At 39.7% G+C, this 20,925-nt stretch overlaps 1 protein-coding gene across 10 annotated transcripts in view; it reads left to right on the top strand.

Annotated features, from left to right (window-relative positions):
• The window catches only part of LOC131550601 (uncharacterized), a 57,792-nt gene extending 36,885 nt beyond the window's left edge, over positions 1 to 20,907 (top strand). For 5 of the 10 annotated variants that reach the window (XM_058792796.1, XM_058792794.1, XM_058792802.1 and 2 more), the window contains 2 exons: positions 12,256 to 12,301; positions 17,712 to 17,796. Coding sequence is in view for 5 of the 10 variants with exons in the window: in XM_058792804.1 (XP_058648787.1) it covers positions 12,256 to 12,301; positions 17,712 to 17,921; positions 18,009 to 18,041; positions 18,111 to 18,140; positions 18,239 to 18,277; positions 18,388 to 18,452 (423 nt within the window). In the remaining 5 variants the exon portion in view is untranslated. Of the gene's footprint in view, positions 1 to 12,255; positions 12,388 to 13,091; positions 13,740 to 17,711; positions 17,922 to 17,988; positions 18,141 to 18,238; positions 18,278 to 18,387 lie in introns of those variants that run through there. The other 5 variants (XM_058792804.1, XM_058792797.1, XM_058792798.1 and 2 more) reach the window with 5 other exon arrangements.
• The last annotated feature ends 18 nt before the right edge of the window (positions 20,908 to 20,925 follow it).

Raw genomic sequence — 20,925 nt, 5'->3', positions numbered from 1 at the left:
GGCGTGACTCTCGCCCGCCGCGGTTGCTAAGCCGTCGTCCTGATGGTCTGAAGAGGAGGAGAGTGCGCGAGCGGCCCAGCTCCCAAGCGCCAAAAGTTCATGTGTTCGAATGTTTTTGTGTTGGATGTTCATTCAATAAAAATGCATACATTCTCACAAAAAGAGCTCTTTCCTCCTCACTCAGTCAATGCGGCACCGCTTGCCCTGCCTCAGAGCAGTGCAGAGCCGCCACCCACACAGGTTATAGTCGCGCATCACTCGCCGGCGCAGCCATCGACCAAGCTGCTAAAGCCGTTATCCCAGTTCCTGAACGCGTGGGAAATTATTCCGGGGATCTCGCGCTGGCTACTCGGTGTGATAAAGCGTGGGTATACCCTTCAATTCAGACGCAGACCACCCCGTTTCAACGGCGTGGTGCGGTCTCTAACATTGCCTCGAAACGCCCTGGTTCTGAGACAAGAGGTATGCAATCTGCTCGAAAAAGCGATAGAGAAAGTCCCTCCGTGCGGGTTTTACAGCCGCTATTTCGTGGTACCCAAAAGAGACGGGGGGCTCCGCCCGATTCTAGATCTCAGACCCATCAACAGGGCGCTTTGCAAGCGTCCGTTCAGGATGATAACGCTGAAACAGATCCTGGCGCACCGCCTGGGACTGGTTTGCGTCCGTGGATTTAAAGGACGCGTACTTTCACATTCAGATAGCACCGCATCACAGACGTTTTCTGAGGTTTGCTTTCGAGGGCACAGCGTACCAATACGCTGTTCTCCCGTTTGGGCTGGCTTTGGCCCCACGCACTTTTTCGAAGTGCATGGATGCAGCACTTTCCCCTCAGAGCGAGCAGGATGCGCGTTCTCAACTATCTGGACGATTGGCTGATTCTAGCTCAGTCCCGGGACACGCTAACCAGCCATATAGAGGTGCTGCTTCGTCACTTGGAGTCCCTAGGGCTGTGTGTCAACATGCAGAAGAGCTCGCCCCGAACCAGTCTATAACATATCTGGGAGTGTGCTTCGACTCGGTGGAGATGCGAGCCCGCCTCTCAGGAGCGCCGCGGCCATTTTGTCTTACCTGCGCCATTTCAGACTAGGCAGCTCTGTTCTCTTGAAAGATTTTCCAGAGGCTGCTGGGACTCATGGCATCCGCTTCAGCGGTATGTCATCTGGGCTTACTACACATGCGCCCGCTGCAGTTATGGCTGAAATCTCGAGTCCCGTGGACGGCGTGGACTTCGGGCCGTCTGAGCATCACGGTCTCCCGCGGCTGCATCGAAGCTCTGAGGCAGTGGCGCAACCCAGATCTCTTCAGCCGGGGTTCCCCTGGGATTGGTGACGTCGCGTTGTGGTCACGACGGACGATCGACTCGCGGCTGGGGAGCAGTGTGCGAGCCGTATGCCGGCTTCGGGGCTGTGGTCAGAACCTCTGAGCCGGTGGCACATAAACCGCTTGGAGCTGGAAGCTGTGTTCTTAGCTCTAAAGGATTTTCGGCCGCAGCTGGAACAGCGGCATGTACTGATTCGCACCGACAACATGTCCGTGGTCTCGCATAAATCACCAAGGAGGCGTTCGCCCAGGGCTTTGTACAAGCAGGCAGCGAGTCTCCTGCTATGGGCGGACCGACACTTTCTATCCATCAGAGCAGTGCACATCCCCGGTCTCCTAAACCGCGGGGCGGACATGCTTTCGAGGAAGGGGATTCCCCAAGGAGAGTGGAGGTTGCACCCCGAGTCGGTTCGGATGATTTGGACTCGCTACGGGAGAGCGGAGGTGGATCTGTTCGCCACGAGCGAGAATGCGCACTGCCTGCTGTTCTTCTCCCTGTCTCACTCTCCGCTGAAGGGGGACGCTCTGACATCGCACTGGCCGGCAGCCAGGCTGTATGCGTTTCCTCCGATCAAGATATTGCCACTGGTGCTATGCAAGATCAGGGAGGAGGGGGCTTCGATGATACTGCCGCCCAAACTGGCCGAACCAGCCTTGGTTTCCGGACCTGACAGAGCTGCTGGTGGCGCTGCCCTGGCCGATCCCCATCAGGAAGGACCTGCTATCTCAGGTGAGCGGCTCGGTGTGGCACCCGAACCCGGAGTTGTGGAGCCTTCATGTGTGGCTGCTTCGGGGATATCAGAGGAGCTGAGCGCCCTGCATTCTCGTGTGCTCGACACGCTCACGGAGGCGCGGGCACCCTCTATGAGGCGTTGTATGCTCTGAAATGGGGAGTGTTTGTGAAATGGTGCAGTCATGCTCATATCGACCCGGCTACTTGCTCTGTGTCGGATGTTCTGAGGTTTCTACAGTACAGACTGGATAGTGGATCTCTACCATCAACACTGAAGGTCTATGTGGCAGCGATTGCCTCGTTTCGTTCCCCGCTGGGCGGGCAATCGATCGGGAGGCACGCGCTGGTGGTGAGTTTTTTAAGGGAGCGAGGAGATTGCATCCTCCGCGTCCGCCTTCACTCCCGCCTTGGGACTTAGAGGTGGTGTTAAGAGCTCTTTCACAGCCACCATTCGAACCTTTGGCATCCGTTGATTTGAAGGAGCTATCTCTCAAAACTGCACTTCTTCTTGCCTCGCCCGCTAAGCGCATAGGGGATTTACACGCGTTTTCTGTGAGCAGCGACTGTATTCGCTTCGGACCCGGTGACTGCAGCGTCACTCTCCGGCCGAGACTGGGCTACGTGCCTGAATCATTATCTACCCCCTTCAGAGCGCAGACTGTTTCGTTGTCTGCCCTGTCTTCTGAGTCATCGACCTTGTGTGATGCGGACGCTCAGACTTCGGTGTGCCCCGTCAGGGCTTTGAGGATTTACATCGACCGTTCGGCCAGCTTTCGGCAATCTGACCAGCTTTTCGTGTGCTACGGTGGTTGCGCGAAGGGCCGGGCTGTTTCAAAACAGAGGCTTTCCCACTGGATTGTGGACGCTATCACGGCTGCTTATACGAGCCGAGGTTTGGAATGCCCTCTGCACATTAGGGCCCACTCAACAAGGGCTATCGCCTCCTCCTGGGCATGGTCGAGAGGTATGTCTATTCAGGATATATGCTTTGCTGCCGGCTGGTCTTCTCAAAATACCTTCGCCAGGTTTTACAAGCTGGACGTTCAGTCCTTAGCCTCCCAAGTGTTGTCGGTGAGTGACTGATTTATGTTTGCTACCGCTATTGTGGGACATGTGTGTTGCTGCCTCGCACAGTAATTACTCTGCGCAGCCTTGCTATTGTTGTTGTTGTCTGCCCTGTACTCAGTGCAGCTCCAGTTATTCGTGTCTATTCACTAGTGCTACCATGATCATGTTATGCTTCTGCTGCTTAACACAGCTATCGCTGTGCAGCCCTTACAATACTATTGTTGCGTCTGTTCTGCCCTGTTCGCAGCACAGCCTGCAATATTATCGACCAGATATGCAAATTTCGTATACCTGGGGTGTAGACGCTCATTGGCTTACCTCCACCTATCAGCTGCGAGCCCGCCTAACAAGCGTCGCTATTGGTGGGAATTATGTGTGTGTGTATTCTCTCTTCGCTGAGTGTGTAACTTGTACAGGCTGCTCGTAGCCTCTCTCACGGCGGGATTGAATATCGTTCCCATAACGGAGAAATTCTCCGTGATGTCTCGTGAAAGCTCGAGAGGGAACGTCTCCGGTTACTGTCGTAACCTCGGTTCCCTGAGAGCGAGAACGAGACATCACGGTGTTCGCCGTGCTCGCTGCTCGACCAGCTAAGCGGCGTTCAGTATCCGATTCTGACGTAATTGTCGCGGGCACCGCATTTTATACTGCCTCTCGAGCTCGTCAGTATTTGCATACGGTTGCATGCTTCGCGACAATTGGCCAGTCATTTGACTGGCGTGAGCCAATAGGACTTCAGGAAAGGTTGAAGGGAAGGAGTTCCCATAACGGAGAAATTCTCCATGATGTCTCGTTCTCGCTCTCAGGGAACCGAGGTTACGACAGTAACCGGAGACGTTCATCCGCTAGGTGTCTTGAGGCATCAATGTGGCAATATTTGTTTTTAATTCATTATAAAGAATTCCAAGCATCACAAAACTGCTCGTCCCCACAGCCATGTACACTGTACAGAAGGAAAGTGCTGTATTTTGAGGTCAAAAACAGGTTTTTCTTCCATTTTAAAATAAAATAATGTATACATAACTATCAAATAAATGACATAAAAAAACAAAATGCCACATAAATAGATATAATAGAATAGAATAAATAGAATAATAAATATTATAGAAAAAATATAAAATATTATATTCAGTTATATATTCAATTATAATATATATTATATTAAAAAGAAAATATTATATAATAATATTTAAAAATATTATAAAAAAGATAAAAATCATTAAGCTGTCATTTATGTGTATTCGTGAAGTCAAAAACAATCTAATAATGTGGTTTAAATGTAAAAAAAAAAAAAAAAGAAATACATTTTAAGACATCTTGCTATACCAGGCTATTCGAACCAAATGTATTTACTCAGTATTAGGATATGACTACTTGTTTTTTATTACAGCCCGTGATAATTAATACATTACAAAACATTGTAAAAATTAGGCTAAAAGAAAGTCATCCCACTTTCCGCGCCTTCTTTTTGAATGTGATTTTTCTCCAATGAGGGACGGAACATATGGCAAATTACGCTACAGCACTTATATTATTGCACTTATATTATTACGCTACAGCACTTATATTATTGTTGGCTATTAACTGCGAGCAGACAGAGTGTCAATCAATGCATTGGAGAATACAGGCGAACATAAATTAAAAAAAACTAAGTTGCTTATCAGATTTCCCTAACAAGCGACCATATTTTTAAAAATAAGGCCAAAAAACCGCAACCCGCGACCAGGAATTTTTCCCCGCGACTTTACAAAAAAAGAAGCCCAAAGTCGCGTATAATACGCGGACTTGGCAACTGTGGTGTCAATCCTACATACAGCACCTTTAATAATGCAGGTTTATTTTCAGAGCCGTCTTTGATCATATTTACCAAGGGTGCCAATACTTTTGGCCATGACTATATATATATATATATATATATATATATATATATATATACACACATTATACATATATGTATGTATAATGTGTGTGTGTGTGTATATATATATATATATATATATATATATATATATATATATATATATATATATATATATATATATATATATATATATATATATTAGTGGTGGGCATAGATTAATTTTTTTAATCTAGATTAAAATGGCTCATTTGAATTCTGTCAAGTAGATCAGAATAAGTTCACTACTAGTAGTAAACAACTAGCAGTCATCAAGAAGCAAACATAATATGGTGGTAATTCGTGGTGTCGTGGTAATTAATAGGCTAATTAATTAACTTAAATTATGTAATTTAAAATTACATAAGGTAGCCTACCTAAAGGCTTTTATGCGTTTTCCGACATAAAAATAAAGGGATTTAATATTGATAATAACATTGAAGACATTGTATGATTATTCCTTAAAGATAAGGTTTTAATAGTTTTAGTAGTAGTAGTCTATTACGTTCTGCCCAATGTCTTCAAGTGAAACCGAACTTTTATTTTGACGGGTTGCCTTGAATACCTTTACATTTCTGTGTATATGATATGAGGATAGTTTTTCTCAAATGAAACGCTCGAATGCTCATGAAGTAACTCTCAGAGCAGTTCTGGAGATGTTGTTCATGTATTTATGTCCTCATTTAGTGAGATGACAGACGTTAATATCACTTCAAGAGTCGCGTGCTTCTGTATGAGTAAACAAACCCGCGCGTCTGCGCCATACATTAACACAGAGACACGCAGAAGTCATATTTAAATAGACGTTTTGCGGCTTAATATTTACAAATAGGAGTGGGAGTGTGCTCACTTGTGTGTGCGCCACGTTTGTTTGTGTGTGTGTGTGTGTGCGCGAACCGGGGCGGAACTCCGCTGTGCGCGCGATACAGAGAGCGCTACCATGTAAAGTAGAGACATAAATGACACGCCGTCGTGTAAATAAGATAAATAACATAAGGCTATTTAGTTTGTTTAATAAAAGAACAAGGTATACACCTGTTCTATAGGGAAGGTAACATTGAATGATTCTTTTGTGGTCTGGCGCTATAGAGAAAATAAAATTAAATAAAATCAACTTGACCTTCAAGGGGGGCGGGGGGTGCCGTTGGGGGGGCGGGCTGCCCCCCTAAAATAATGGTAGGGGAAACACTGAGATTTCCATTGGGAAGCGTCTTAAAAATAAATTTTCCCTGAAGCAAACCCGGCGGCTTCATAGCTGCATCAGTTAGCACGCATACACACAGGTTCGAAGACTCGTTCTCGCCCCCTACAGTGCAATTCGGCTAGGTATACATCCGCGCTAAACTATCAAGGTGAAAGTCATCATAGCTTGCGTAGTATAGACCCAGCTCCCAACCCAACTTTGAGAATAGATTATCGGCGATATTTTTTTTATCGCCCGATAAGAGTCTCACGTTAACGCAGCACGTTAACGCCGATAACGGCCCACCACTAATATATATATATATATATATATATATATATATATATATATATATATATACATACAGTGAGGAAAATAAGTATTTGAACACCCTGCTATTTTGCAAGTTCTCCCACTTAGAAATCATGGAGGGGTCTGAAATTGTCATCGTAGGTGCATGTCCACTGTAAGAGACATAATCTAAAAAAAAAATCCAGAAATCACAATGTATGACTTTTCAACTATTTATTTGTATGATACAGCTGCAAATAAGTATTTGAACACCTGTCTATCAGCTAGACCCTCAAAGACCTGTTAGTCTGCCTTTAAAATGTCCACCTCCACTCCATTTATTATCCTAAATTAGATGCACCTGTTTGAGGTCGTTAGCTGCATAAAGACACCTGTCCACCCCATACAATCAGTAAGAATCCAACTACTAACATGGCCAAGACCAAAGAGCTGTCCAAAGACACTAGAGACAAAATTGTACACCTCCACAAGGCTGGAAAGGGCTACGGGGAAATTGCCAAGCAGCTTGGTGAAAAAAGGTCCACTGTTGGAGCAATCATTAGAAAATTATGGAAGCCCGTTTCCGCCACTGAATAAAAAAATAAAAAAGGTTATTGCGACTTTTTATCTCAGAATTCTGACTTTTTTTCTCAGAATTCTGAGATATAAACTCGCAATTCTGAGATATAAACTCGCAATTCTGAGATATAAACTCGCAATTCTGAGATATAAAGTCGCAATTCTAAAATATAAACTCGCAATTCTGACTTTTTTTCTCAGAATTCTGAGATATAAACTCGCAATTCTGACTTTTTTTCTCGCAATTGCGAGTTTATATCTCACAACTCTGATTTTCTCGCACAATGAACTCCGTGTAAGGCTTTGCAGTGCTTTGTTCAATTTGCACTATCAAAATGAACTAGATGAATGCTGCGTCCGAATATGATTTTTGAACAAACATACAAATGACTATTCTCCATTTCTGTGTTTTGCGCTCGCGCTTGGACAGTACCATTACCGCCGGGCAGGGTGCGGGAGGGGGGACGGCGCCGTCGGCGCGCACAGCTTTCAGACACAATATTCTTCATTTCTTTATATTTCTGAGTTTGAGGCAGCTTCTATCGCGTTATTTGAACAACAGCTGTCAAGTAAAGAGCGTATTATTGTAACATGAGAGTGAATATATGAATGCACGCAGGTGGATTTCCTTCACTCTCTTGCTCTAGCATTATCTTATCTTATAAGATTCTGAAATCTTATAATAATATCTTATAAGATAATGCTAGAGCAAGAACATAGAGATGAAAGCGCGTTTTATGCGAGAGTGAAGGAAATCCACCTGCGTGCATTCATATATTCACTCTCATGTTACAATAATACGCTCTTTACTTGACAGCTGTTGTTCAAATAACGCGATAGAAGCTGCCTCAAACTCAGAAATATTATTACATTATTCTATAATGTAATAATAATATAATAATAATATTATATATTATTACAGAATTCTGAGAAAAAAAGTCAGAATTGCGAGTTTATATCTCAGAATTGCGACTTTATCTCAGAATTCTGAGAAAAAAAGTCAGAATTGCGAGTTTATATCTCAGAATTGCGACTTTATATCTCAGAATTCTGAGAAAAAATGTCAGAATTGCGAGTTTATGTCTCAGAATTGCGACTTTATATCTCAGAATTCTGAGAAAAAATGTCAGAATTGCGACTTTATATCTCAGAATTCTGAGAAAAAAAGTCAGAATTGCGAGTTTATATCTCACAATTCTGAGATAAAAAGTCGCAATAACCTTTTTTATTTTTTTATTCAGTGGCGGAAACGGGCTTCCATAGAAAATGGAAGAAGCTAAACATGACTGTCAATCTCCCTCGGACTGGGGCTGCATGCAAGATCTCACCTCGTGGGGTCTCAATGATCCTAAGAAAGGTGAGAAATCAGCCCAGAACTACACGGGAGGAGCTGGTCAATGACCTGAAAAGAGCTGGGACCACCGTTTCCAAGGTTACTGTTGGTAATACACTAAGACGTCATGGTTTGAAATCATGCATGGCACGGAAGGTTCCCCTGCTTAAACCAGCACATGTCCAGGCCCGACTTAAGTTTGCCAATGACCATTTGGATGATCCAGAGGAGTCATGGGAGAAAGTCATGTGGTCAGATGAGACCAAAATAGAACTTTTGGTCATAATTCCACTAAACGTGTTTGGAGGAAGAAGAATGATGAGTACCATCCCAAGAACACCATCCCTACTGTGAAGCATGGGGTGGTAGCATCATGCTTTGGGGTGTTTTTCTGCACATGGGACAGGGCGACTGCACTGTATTAAGGAGAGGATGACCGGGGCCATGTATTGCAAGATTTTGGGGAACAACCTCCTTCCCTCAGTTAGAGCATTGAAGATGGGTCGAGGCTGGGTCTTCCAACATGACAATGACCAAGCACACAGCCAGGATAACCAAGGAGTGGCTCTGTAAGAAGCATATCAAGGTTCTGGCGTGGCCTAGCCAGTCTCCAGACCTAAACCCAATAGAGAATCTTTGGAGGGAGCTCAAACTCCGTGTTTCTCAGCGACAGGCCAGAAACCTGACTGATCTAAAGAAGATCTGTGTGGAGGTGGGCCAAAATCCCTCCTGCAGTGTGTGCAAACCTGGTGAAAAAATACAGGAAACGTTTGACCTCTGTAATTGCAAACAAAGGCTACTGTACCAAATATTAACATTGATTTTCTCAGGTGTTCAAATACTTATTTGCAGCTGTATCATACAAATAAATAGTTAAAAATCATACATTGTGATTTCTGGATTTTTTTTTAGATTATGTCTCTTACAGTGGACATGCACCTCGATGACAATTTCAGACCCCTCCATGATTTCTAAGTGGGAGAACTTGCAAAATAGCAGGGTGTTCAAATACTTATTTTCCTCACTGTATATATATATATATATATATATATATATATTAGTGGTGGGCCGTTATCGGCGTTAACGTGCTGCGTTAACGTGAGACTCTTATCGGGCGATAAAAAAAATATCGCCGTTAATCTATTCTCAAAGTTGGGTTGGGAGCTGGGTCTATACTACGCAAGCTATGAAGACTTTCACCTCGATATTTTAGCGCGGATGTATACCTAGCCGAATTGCACTGTAGGGGGCGAGAACGAGTCTTCGAACCTGTGTGTATATGTGCTAACATGGATGCAGCTATAAAGCCGCCGGGTTTGCTTCAGGGAAAATTTATTTTTAAGAAGCTTCCCAATGGAAATCGGCAAGTCATTTCTGTCTCTAGGCCGCATTTACACTGCATGGTTCAAGTGACCCAATTCCGATTTTTTCCTCCCATGTGGCACAGATCGAATATGGCCCACGACCGTGTAAGCAGGAAAAAATCACATGGATTCCGATATTCTCCGATCGGTTTCAGGCCTCATTCATATGTGGAAATAAATCAGATTTGAATCGGATCCGTGCATTTGCGTCTGCCGTGTAAGCGGTCAGATCGGATATTCCCCTGTAAACGCGACTCCTACGTCATTGAAAAGTGAGGTTTTTGAAACATTTCGCGGTACAGACATACCTGTAAAAAATGAAACATCTCTAGTTGAGTAGCAGAGTATTAATTTCATTCGTTTGTGTTAAATAAAAGGCGATTTGACGCTGAAATGTGTTGCTTTTGAAATCACGCTGAGTGGTCGTTCCTGCTGTTGTCAGTGACGGCGGCTCGTGCTCAGACGAGCGCTTCAGTCCCGTTCGTTCCACTGAAACCACAAAATAAAATGCACACAAACATGTCCCTGCCTTTGATATACAGTCACTGATGAACACATTTAGTTTTAATTACTAAAAAAACACAGACGATGTGACATGCTTAATATCTACCACCTGAGTATTATTCCACTCGCAAGCTTTCAGCGGAGCTGCGTACATCACGGTCCTGAAGAATTTGTACTAGGATATATAATTATTTTGATGTATAGATGTAACTATTGCATTAAAAACGTTTCTATATGAATTCCATGTCAATAAATTAAACTTAATGTACTATTCAAATTGATTTGTGATGTCATATATGCTATTTTTGGCTTGTTTCACCAAGTGCAGTGTAAAAGGCACACATCGGATACGGGTCACTTTTAAAAGAAATTTAAGCACGCCGTCCAAAAAATCGGATATAGTCACAAAATCGGAATTGGTCATCAAGACCTGCAGTGTAAATGCAGCCTAAGTTACATGGTCGCGCTCTCTGTATCGCGTTCCGCCCCGGTTCGCACACACACACACAAACAAACAAACGTAAGCGCACACACAAGTGAGCACACTCCCACTCCTATTTGTAAATATTAAGCCGCAAAACGTCTATTTAAATATGACTTCTGTGTGTCTCTGTGTTAATGTATGGCGCAGACGCGCGGGTTTGTTCACTACTCATACAGAAGCGCGTGACGCTTGCGGCGATATTAACGTCTGTCGTCTCACTATGAACAACATCTCCAGAACTGCTCTGAGAGTCACTTCATTAGCATTCGAGCGTTTCATTTGAGAAAAACTATCCTCACGGCAACCCGTCAAAATAAAAGTTCGCTTTCACTTGAAGACATTGGGCAGAACGTAATAGGCTACTACTACTAAAACTATTAAAACCTTATCTTTAAGGAATAATCATACAATGTCTTCAATATTATTATCAATATTAAATTCTTGATGACTGCTAGTTGTTTACTACTAGTAGTAAACTTATTCTGATCTAGTTGGCAGAATTCAAATGAGCCATTTTAATCTAGATTAATCTAGATTAATTCCAAGATTACAGTGAGATTAATCTAGATTAAAAAAAATAATCTATGCCCACCACTAATATATATATATATATATATATATATATATATATATATATATATGTATATATATATGTGTGTGTGTGTGTGTGTATATTTGTTGATTAAAAACACCCTTTATTTATTAAATTATTTATTAAACGTTTTACACAGCAGCAGAATACGGTTGTCAGTCCTGTATTAACACGGCTACGTTCACACACATTTCGGTTATTTACAATCATAGACTATAGAGACTTTGACAGTATTATAAACACAAACTGTAAGCTGCTGTGTGAACAAGACATTTCGAGACTCACACCTGTAAAGTAAATGCGGTTGTCAATCCCAAAAACTGACAGTGTGAACGTAGCCTATTTATTCCTTATACTTTTGTTGTTGTCTCATCTTTTAAAACACTTATTTTACCTCACACAGTTTAATCTGACCCCATTTTAAATTAAGTAATTCAGCCGATAAAGCCGATCGTTACAATATAATTATACATAATTTACTATGGCAAGTATGTGTAATATGTAACAGGGACACTGTAAAATAAAGTGTTGCCAAATCTCTTGTAACATTTATAAATGCCTTGACTGTCACTTTTGATTAATTTAATGCATTTTTGCTGAATAAACACATATTTATCTTTATAAATATCCTATAAATGTATAGGAATTAAGCATCAATAGACATCTTTCTCTTGCTACCAGTTGTGTGACATGTCCTGGCATTCCCACTACTACAGTATATGTATTTACCAAATCTTTTGTAATAATATAAATGTCTTTGTTTCCACTTTTGAGCAATTAAATGCAATTTTGCTAAAGTAAAGTATTAATTTCTTTCCTCAAAAAAAATAAATAAAATAAATAAAAATAAAGTATCAAGAAGATCTTGTTTGTTTGTGTTTAATGTGTGTTTTATATCTATTTACAGATTCTGTTTTTTTGCCTGCACCTTTGCTGTGATGTATTACAAAATGGTAATTCCTTTTACATTTTTTAAACATATTGGCCTATGTACAGTGGCGTACCATGGGGTTTCAGTCAGGGCCTTCAGTAAGCAACGGTAAACAACATGCACACATCTTACACATCTAATATAATGCACATACTATGCCGCACACAGGCTCTCAACAACAATGATGGCTGATCAATAATTTCAACAGTAGGGGTCACTGTGCACAATCACGTCACTCTAAAATTACGACGCGTCCAAAGCAGCAAAACTGTAATGCTCGTAACAAATCAGATGTGACGTCTTTCAACAAAAGGGTAGCCATATCTGTAGTGCTGGCCTCAGACTTTATGTATGATATTCCAGTTCAACCTCAACTAAACTAATCATAGGCAATTTTGTGGACATTACATGAATGAAAATGATACCTAAATTATCAATAAAAACATTTTTCACACAATTACATTTTTTATAGGGCCAGCAGAGAAGGCCCTGCTGCCCCTGAAGGTCCACCACTGCCTATTTAACTGTCATAAATAACACATTAAGTTATTTGGCCATTTTGTTCATTTTGTTTTATGTCTAAAAAAACCCAAGACAATTTGTGTTTCACTGCAGCTTAGAAAAAAATAAAAATTCACTGGGGCAATACCTCTTCATAAGGTACTATTATGTACTTTTAAAATACTAATATATATATATATATATATATATATATATATATATAAAATTTAGGGGTAAATAAGGTACAAAGATGTAGATTTTGTAGCTGAGGGAAATTACTCCAGTGACAGGTGTTGTTTGTGTGCGTGCAGGCAGGAAGCCTCTTTTCAACAGACAGTTGAAAATCAGACACTGTGGTTTTAGACACACCGGAACTGTCACGGTGCACACAGCAGGGAGGAACGAGGAACACGCAGACGAGGAGTAACTTCAAAATAATAGTCTTTAATGAGGACATCAGGACAGGGCAAGGCTGAGACAGACAGGAACACCGGGGAATAACGAGTAGACCAGACGAAAACTAACTGAACAGGCAGGAACTAAATACACATGACAATCACTGATTAGACGAAAACACAGCTGAAATGAATAAACCAATAATCACACTTAACAAGGACAGGAACAAGACCAAATATGGACACAAGAGGCGGGAACACATGACACACACGACAGAGGACATAACAGGAACACACCAAGCCAAAGTTTTGCTTGACATAACCAGCTTTAATAAAGTAGCTGTATGTTTTTCCACTTCCACTATGTTTTTCCTATCTGCATTACATTATGGTTAATTTTACATCTGGGCCCGTATTCACAAAACATTTTATCTTAGCACTAAGAGTTCTCCTAAATAGCAGTAAATGTTTTTAGCTAAGAGTTTTCTCTTAAAACCTATTCACAAAGCTGCTGAGACAAACCTTTACTAAGGAACAGAGAGAAGTCTTAAGCTAAGAGTAAGGGGGTGGGGTTGACCTCGTTGCTATAGATGATGTCAGCATGCTTACTAAACTATGCACACAGAGATTGGCTGAGAGGGGAGGGGTCTATTGTAGAGCGCAATATTATGTTGCCATATTCAAATAAAGGTTTAAAAATAAAATGTTAATTGCCACATTCAAATAAAGATTTTAAAATGCAGGCTAAGTGTCACTAATTAAACAAGTATATGTTCAGCTAAATGTCAGCCTCTTGCATGTATGCTTCTCGTAGCGGATATGCATATAAACAGCTTTTTAATTAACAGAGCAGAATAATCATGGCTGATATAAAGACATGCAAACGTAAAAGAAAACCAAACTGGACGCAAGAACAGCTGTTACTTCTTGCCCAACTGGTTAATGAAAAGGATATAATCAAAGGAAAATTTGGAGTAGGGATAACCTCCAAACCCTAAAAGTGATACCTTTTTAAAAGCTCATTATCGTCAAATGTTTCTAAATTGTTTATATTCTGAGGCAGATTGCCTGCAACAGACATTTTAGGATAGTTGTGAATTGGTCTTAGTGACTTAGGAGTCCTCTTCAGTACTCCTAACGTTTCACAGATTTGGGAGCTAGTTTTAGCGCTAAAACGCTTTGTGAAATACTCTTAGGGGAAAAATTCAGGGGCCGTATGTATAAAGCCGCTCAGAGTAAAATTTTAGTCTTAAGTGTGTAAAAATTCTAAGAATGACGTAATTTTACTCTCATTCCTAGACTTAAGAATAAGAGTGATTCATAAAGGTTCCTAAGTGTTAAGACTAGGTCTCAGCTCCTAAATTATTTAAGAGAGCTGGAGAGGTCTCCGAACCTAGTTAGGAGTAACAAGATGAAAGCAAAGAGGAGGAGACACACACTTTCCAATGAAGATATGATGTATTGGAGTTACAGTATATGATGATACGAAGTTGATAAAACGATACAAACTTGATCGTTATGATCATCAGTTACAAAAAAAATTGACTAAGTAAGAAATTTAATAACTTCTTCCATTCTACAAATCAATGCTCTAACTGCAGAAATGAAAGTAGTAATGACATTTTTTTGGCTGGAAAATTGGAAAAATGCAGCTATGCACCAGTGATGACACAGTAAGCAGGGTCTCACATATTGTGGCACTAGCCCCACCAAACACAACAGTGGCCAAAAGTGATGTGTGGATTTAAAAAAAAAAAAATGTATGACACCACATTTCACTTAAACCATTAAAAAAAAAAAAAAAAAACACTGCTTTCAATTGAAAGTAGCTAAAACTGGTCACTTAATGTTGCTAGATGACCTCATAAAGGTGAGTTCACTGATCTACATTTATATTTATATACTGTAGATCAGTGAACTCAAGTGCAAGATTTTGTAAGCATATTGCATAGTTGCTTAGAGTCAGTTGTTTTATTTGTGATAATAATGCAATGAAACATGCCAAATTGTGTGGTCATAATTTTCGGCCATGCTGTCATACAAAGAAATTATGAACGCATGCAAAAACAAGAGGACCAATGAAATGTTAATAAGTTATATTGTAGTTAGTGTGCCAATGTTGCCAATTTAGTGATTTTATCTCTAGATTTAGTGACTTCCTCACCCCTTTAGAGACTTTTTTTCAAAAGCCTAGCAACAAAATCAATTTCTTGGACAAACCTTATCTACATTCCGAGACTCTCCCATGATGTCATAAAGGCGAGTTCACTGATCTACAGTATATACAGTGGTGTGAAAAAGTGTTGGCCCCCTTCCTGATTTTTAAATTAAAAAAAAAAAAAAAATTATTTAATGTTTCAGATCATCAAACAAATTTAAATATTAATTGAAGATCACACAAGTAAACACAACATGCAGTTTTTAAATGAAGTGTTTTATTATGAAGGGAAAACTAAATCCAAACCCACATGGCCCTGTGTGAAAAAGAGCTTGCCCACTCCTATTAAATCATGAAAGAACTGAGATTAACCACATTATTTTAGAAAGCTGAGTTAAATTTCACTAGCCAAACCCAGGCCTGATTACTGCCAGACCTGTTGAATCAAGAAATCACTTAAATAGAACCTGTCTGACAAAGTGAAGCATGTTTAAAGAGCAACACATCATTCCACGATCTTAAGAAATTCATAAACAGATGAGAAACAAAATAGTTTACATGTATCAGTCTGGAAAGGGTTATAAAGCCATTTCTAAGGCTTTAGGACTCCAGCAAACCATGGTCAGAGCCATTATCCACAAATGTAGAAAACTCGGAACAATGGTGAACCTTCCCAGGAGTGGCCAGACTACCAAAATTACTCCAAGAGCACAAAGACGACTCATCCAGGAGGTCATAAAAGAACCCAGAACAACATCTAAACAACTGCAGGCCTCACTTGCCTCAATTAAGGTCAGTGTTCATGATTCAACAATAAGAAAGAGACTGGACAAAACAGCATCCATGGGAGAGTTCCAAGGCAAAAGCCACTGCTGACCAAAAAGAACACAAAGGCTCGTCTCACATTTGCCAAAAAATATCTTGATTATCCCCAAGACTTTTGGGCAAATATTCTGTGGACTGATGCGACAAAAGTTGAACTTTTTGGAAGGTGTGTGTCCCGTTACATCTGGTGTAAAACCAACACAGCATTTGATAAAAAGAACATCATACCAACAGTCAAACATGGTGGTGGTAGTGTGATGGTCTGAGGCTGCTTTACAGCTTCAGAACCTGGATGACTTGCCATAATTGATGGAACCATGAATTCTGCACTCTATCAGAAAATCCTGAAGGAGAATGTCCGGCCATCAGTTTGTGACCTCAAGCTCAAGTGCACTTGGGTTCTGCAGCAGGACAATGATTCCAAACACAGCAGCAAGTCCACCTCTGAATGTCTCAAGAAAAATTAAGGTTTTGGAGTGGCCAAATCAAAGTATGACTTAAATCCAATTGAAATGCTGTGGCATGACCTTAAACAGTCCATTCATGCTCGAAAACCCTCCAATGTGGCTGAATTAAAACAATTCTGCAAAGAAGAGTGGGCCAAAATTCCTCCACAGCGATGTGAAAGACTCATTGCCAGTTATCGCAAACACTTGATTGCAGTTGCTGCTGCAAAGGGTGGCACAACCAGTTATTAGGTTTAGGGGGCAAGCTCTTTTTCACACAGGGCCATGTGGGTTTGGATTTTGTTTTCCCTTCATAATAAAAAACTTCATTTAAAAACTGCATGTTGTGTTTACTTGTGTTATCTTTGATTTAATATTTAAATTTGTTTGATGATCTGAAACATTAAAGTGTGACAAACATGCAAAAAAAAAAAAATCAGTTTTTCACACCACTGTAAATATAAATATAGATCAGTGAACTCACCTTTATGAGGTCATCTAGCAACATTAAGTGACCAGTTTTAGCTACTTTCAATTGAAAGCAGTTGGCAACACTGGTCAGTGTTTTTTGTCTGTGTTTTTATGGTTTAAGTGAAATGTGGGGTCATAAATAAATAAATAAACACATCACCTTTGGCCACAGTTGTGTTTGGTGGGGTTAGTGCCCCAATATGTAAGACCCTGCTTACAGTGTCATCAACGGTGCATTGCTGCATTTTTCCAACTTTCCAACCCCAAAAAAATTTAATTACTACTTTCATTTCTGCAGTTAGAGCATTGACTTGTTGAGTGGAAGAGGAGCTGAGACCTAGTCTTGATATAGGAACCTTTATGAATCACTCATATTCTAAAGTCTATGAATAAGAGTAAAATTACGTCATTCTTAGAATTTTTACACACTTAGGACTAAAATTGAGCGGCTTTATACATGCAGCCCCTGATGTCTATAATGTCTGATCTGAACAGTGCAGTGCATTGTTAATAATAAACAGTAAGCTATATAGTGAATTGAGGGCCTTATGATAGTGTGACTCTCGTACAAGTTACATCTCTGAAAACATTTTGCTGTTAAATTAGCAACTCTCAAATTCTGTTTTGTTTTTGTAGGAACGTGCAACAACTTTACTGTGGCATTTATAGAGACTGCAGAAAAAGTGTCTTGCTTTAAGGTGATGGATGGACGTGGTGCAATTTGTTGGACTGGCCATCAAACCCAGTCATGTCAGATAGACTATAGAGATGGCAAGACGTGCATCAAGTGGCCAGTAGACACCGAACTCTCATGTGTGGAGGATTCTAATGAGATGCTTAATACAGGTAATAAGTGTCAAAAAAATTTCAGCACTGGAAATAAAAATATTTGATTTTTTTATTTATTTATCAGAATACCCGTTTCTCCTATAGAAGAAAAAAAGAAGTGTGCCCGTGACCAAGAATGTGAGTCAAAGTCATCATGTAGTAGTAGGTATTTATTAAATATTTATTAAATTGATTTTCTTCTTTAAGATATCAGTTGCAATGGAGAGTACAAATCTGGTAAGTTTATTTAATCAGTTTTCTAAGCTCATGTTTTCTTTATTGTTATATGAAAACAAATTCATGACTGAACCCTCAAATGATTGTTTTTATCCCAGACTCAGAGCCTGGAAATTCTGCATCAACCCTGTCACTGAGTAAGAATGCAAAACTAAAGAATTAGCTGCTTGTTTGGATGTTTGCATCCATCATAAAATAATTCCACATCTTCATGTATCTAAATTACTGGTCTTTTGTTTTTTTGCAGGCATCCTTCTAATTACAGCAGCCATTACCATTGTCCACTGGGTGTCACTATGGCACTATCAATAGTGCAGAGTTCTGAGCTGCATTAATACCCAACAAAAATATGTTGGATTAACATAAAAAAAAAATAATAAACACGTACATCAGTTGCACATAATTTACTCTGTGTAACCAAACATTTTTCAAATTAATGATTTTTTTAATTTTGTTTTCATGCCGCATTACCTCTTGTTGATTTAACCACTATTTAGCAATCTTAATATTGTAGGTTTTTTAAGTAAGGCAATAAGCAAAACCATTTCTTGGGGGGGGGAATACTGTATTTTTTCAACAGTACACAACAATCCATACAGATAAAAAAATATAGAAATGCATGTTACACACATAGCTCATTTGTTTGAAATGCTAAAAAAACAAAACAAAAAATCTAATAATACTTCATCTCCACACCCCCACAGTACAATGTTACACAATAAGAACAATGACAGCATAACTAAAGTAATAAAAATACATTTCTTAAAAATACACTAATTTTTAAAAGAAAGACTTTCTTTGGAAGTGTGCTGATTTTAAAGCTTCACCATTATATACCTCAAAGGAATACTTCAAGGTATGGTTCACCCAAAAATGAAAATTCTGGTCTCATTTACTCACCCTCAAGTTGTTCCAAACCTGTATAAATTTCTTTGTTCTGCTGAATACAAAGGAAGATATATTTAAGGATGTTTGAGGCCAAACAGCTTTGGGGCACCATTGATTTCCATACTAGGAAAAAAATACTGGAAGTCAATTGTGCAGTTCTCGCAATGTACAGTGAACACTCGATAAGGGAACTACTTTATTTAGCTTCAACATGACTAATTCTACAGTCAAACCACAAATTATTCAGACACCAGATATAATTTTTAATATTTTTTTTACTAGCAGGTACAGGACACTATAGGTCATTTATGCAAGTGAGGATAGCAAAATAAAGTAAAATGTGACACATTATACCCACCAAATTTTTCATAATGTAGACTACCAGTAAAATTGATAAAAAATTTGGGACCAAAAATGTGATTTGACACTTTGACCTGACCATGTTTTGTTACATACCTTTCTATCAAAGTTATCTGACATTATCAAGATTAATTTGTTCTGACACAGTTTAACTCTTGAGCTCTTGTCATATTTTATTACCATTTTCTAAACTATAGTGAATAAACTCTGATAATGTGAGAAATGTTGAAGGTGTCTGAATAAATTTTAGTTTGACTGTATATGACTGAACATCCTTACAGAATAAATACATGGTACATGATTAAAATGTTTAGATGAGAAGCATAAATTAATCATGTACGAAATGCATATTTAAAAATTCAACAACCTCCCCATTTTATTCAGTGTACTTATACTTAAAAAAAAATAATGAGGTGTTCGAATAAATCATTTATAAGAAAAAATTGCAATATTCAGTAAAAATAAGAATTGTCCATTTTCACTTCATGGTGATATTGTAACCGGTCGAACGAGACGTGAGACGTGCGGATCCATTTGCAGGCTTTTATTCGACAGAGACGTGGTCGTAACAGGCATGGTTCAAACAGTGGCAAACAGGTATAACACAGACAAGACAAAAAGCAATCCTAAGGCAAGCATGGGTCTAAGATCGGTGAACAATATCCAGAGGGCTTGTGAAGAGGGGTAGTCCAATACCATGAGCAAAAGCTCAGGTGAGGTACAAACAGAGTCCGAACGGCGAGACAGGGGTTAATCCAAGAAACACAGGCAGGAATCAGAAAACAGGTAATAACAAGACTAGACTAAACTATGAAAACTCGAAATGGCTCTGTAAAGCAGGTAACACTTGGAGAGTGAAAAACGCAGAACAATACTCGGCGACTTGAGCAGGATCTGAGTGTGTGTTATATAGAGTGTGTGATTGGTGACAACTGTGTGATCAGTGCAGCGTGTGAATGGTGACAGCTGTGTGATCAGTGCAATGCAGTCCAGTGTGACGTGCAACAGTCTGTGTGGTGCGAGAGTCAATATGATGGAAGGGTTGGTTGGAATGGTTTCGTGACAGATATGTGTCGTGGCCTATGTGTCTATACTGCTGTTCAAAAGCTTGGGATCGGTAAGATTTTTCATGTTTTTTTTTTTTAAGAAGTTTGTATTTATTTGATCAAAAATATAGAGAAAAACTAATTTTGTGAAATATTATTGCAATTTAAAATATCCGTTTTCTATTTTAATATCCTTTAAAATATAATTTATTCCTGTGAAGCATAGCTGAATTTTCAGCATCATTACTCCAGTCTTCAGTGTCTCATGATCCTTCAGATATCATTCTAATATGCTTATTTATAATCAGTGTTGGAAACAGTTGTGCTTAATATTTTCTGGGACCTAGATTTTTTCAGGATTCAGGATAAATAAGGTGTTTATTCAAAATAGAAATTTTGTGTTACAATATACACTACTATTCAAAGGTTTTGGGTCAGTATTTTTTTCTTTCTTTCTTTTTTTTAAAGAAAGTAATATTTTTATTCAGCAA

This window comes from Onychostoma macrolepis, chromosome 12 (genome assembly GCF_012432095.1).
Source record: "Onychostoma macrolepis isolate SWU-2019 chromosome 12, ASM1243209v1, whole genome shotgun sequence".
Classification (NCBI taxonomy): Eukaryota; Metazoa; Chordata; class Actinopteri; order Cypriniformes; family Cyprinidae; genus Onychostoma; species Onychostoma macrolepis.
The sequence above is the reverse complement of the archived record's forward strand: the minus strand, read 5'-3'. Positions and strand labels throughout refer to the sequence as shown.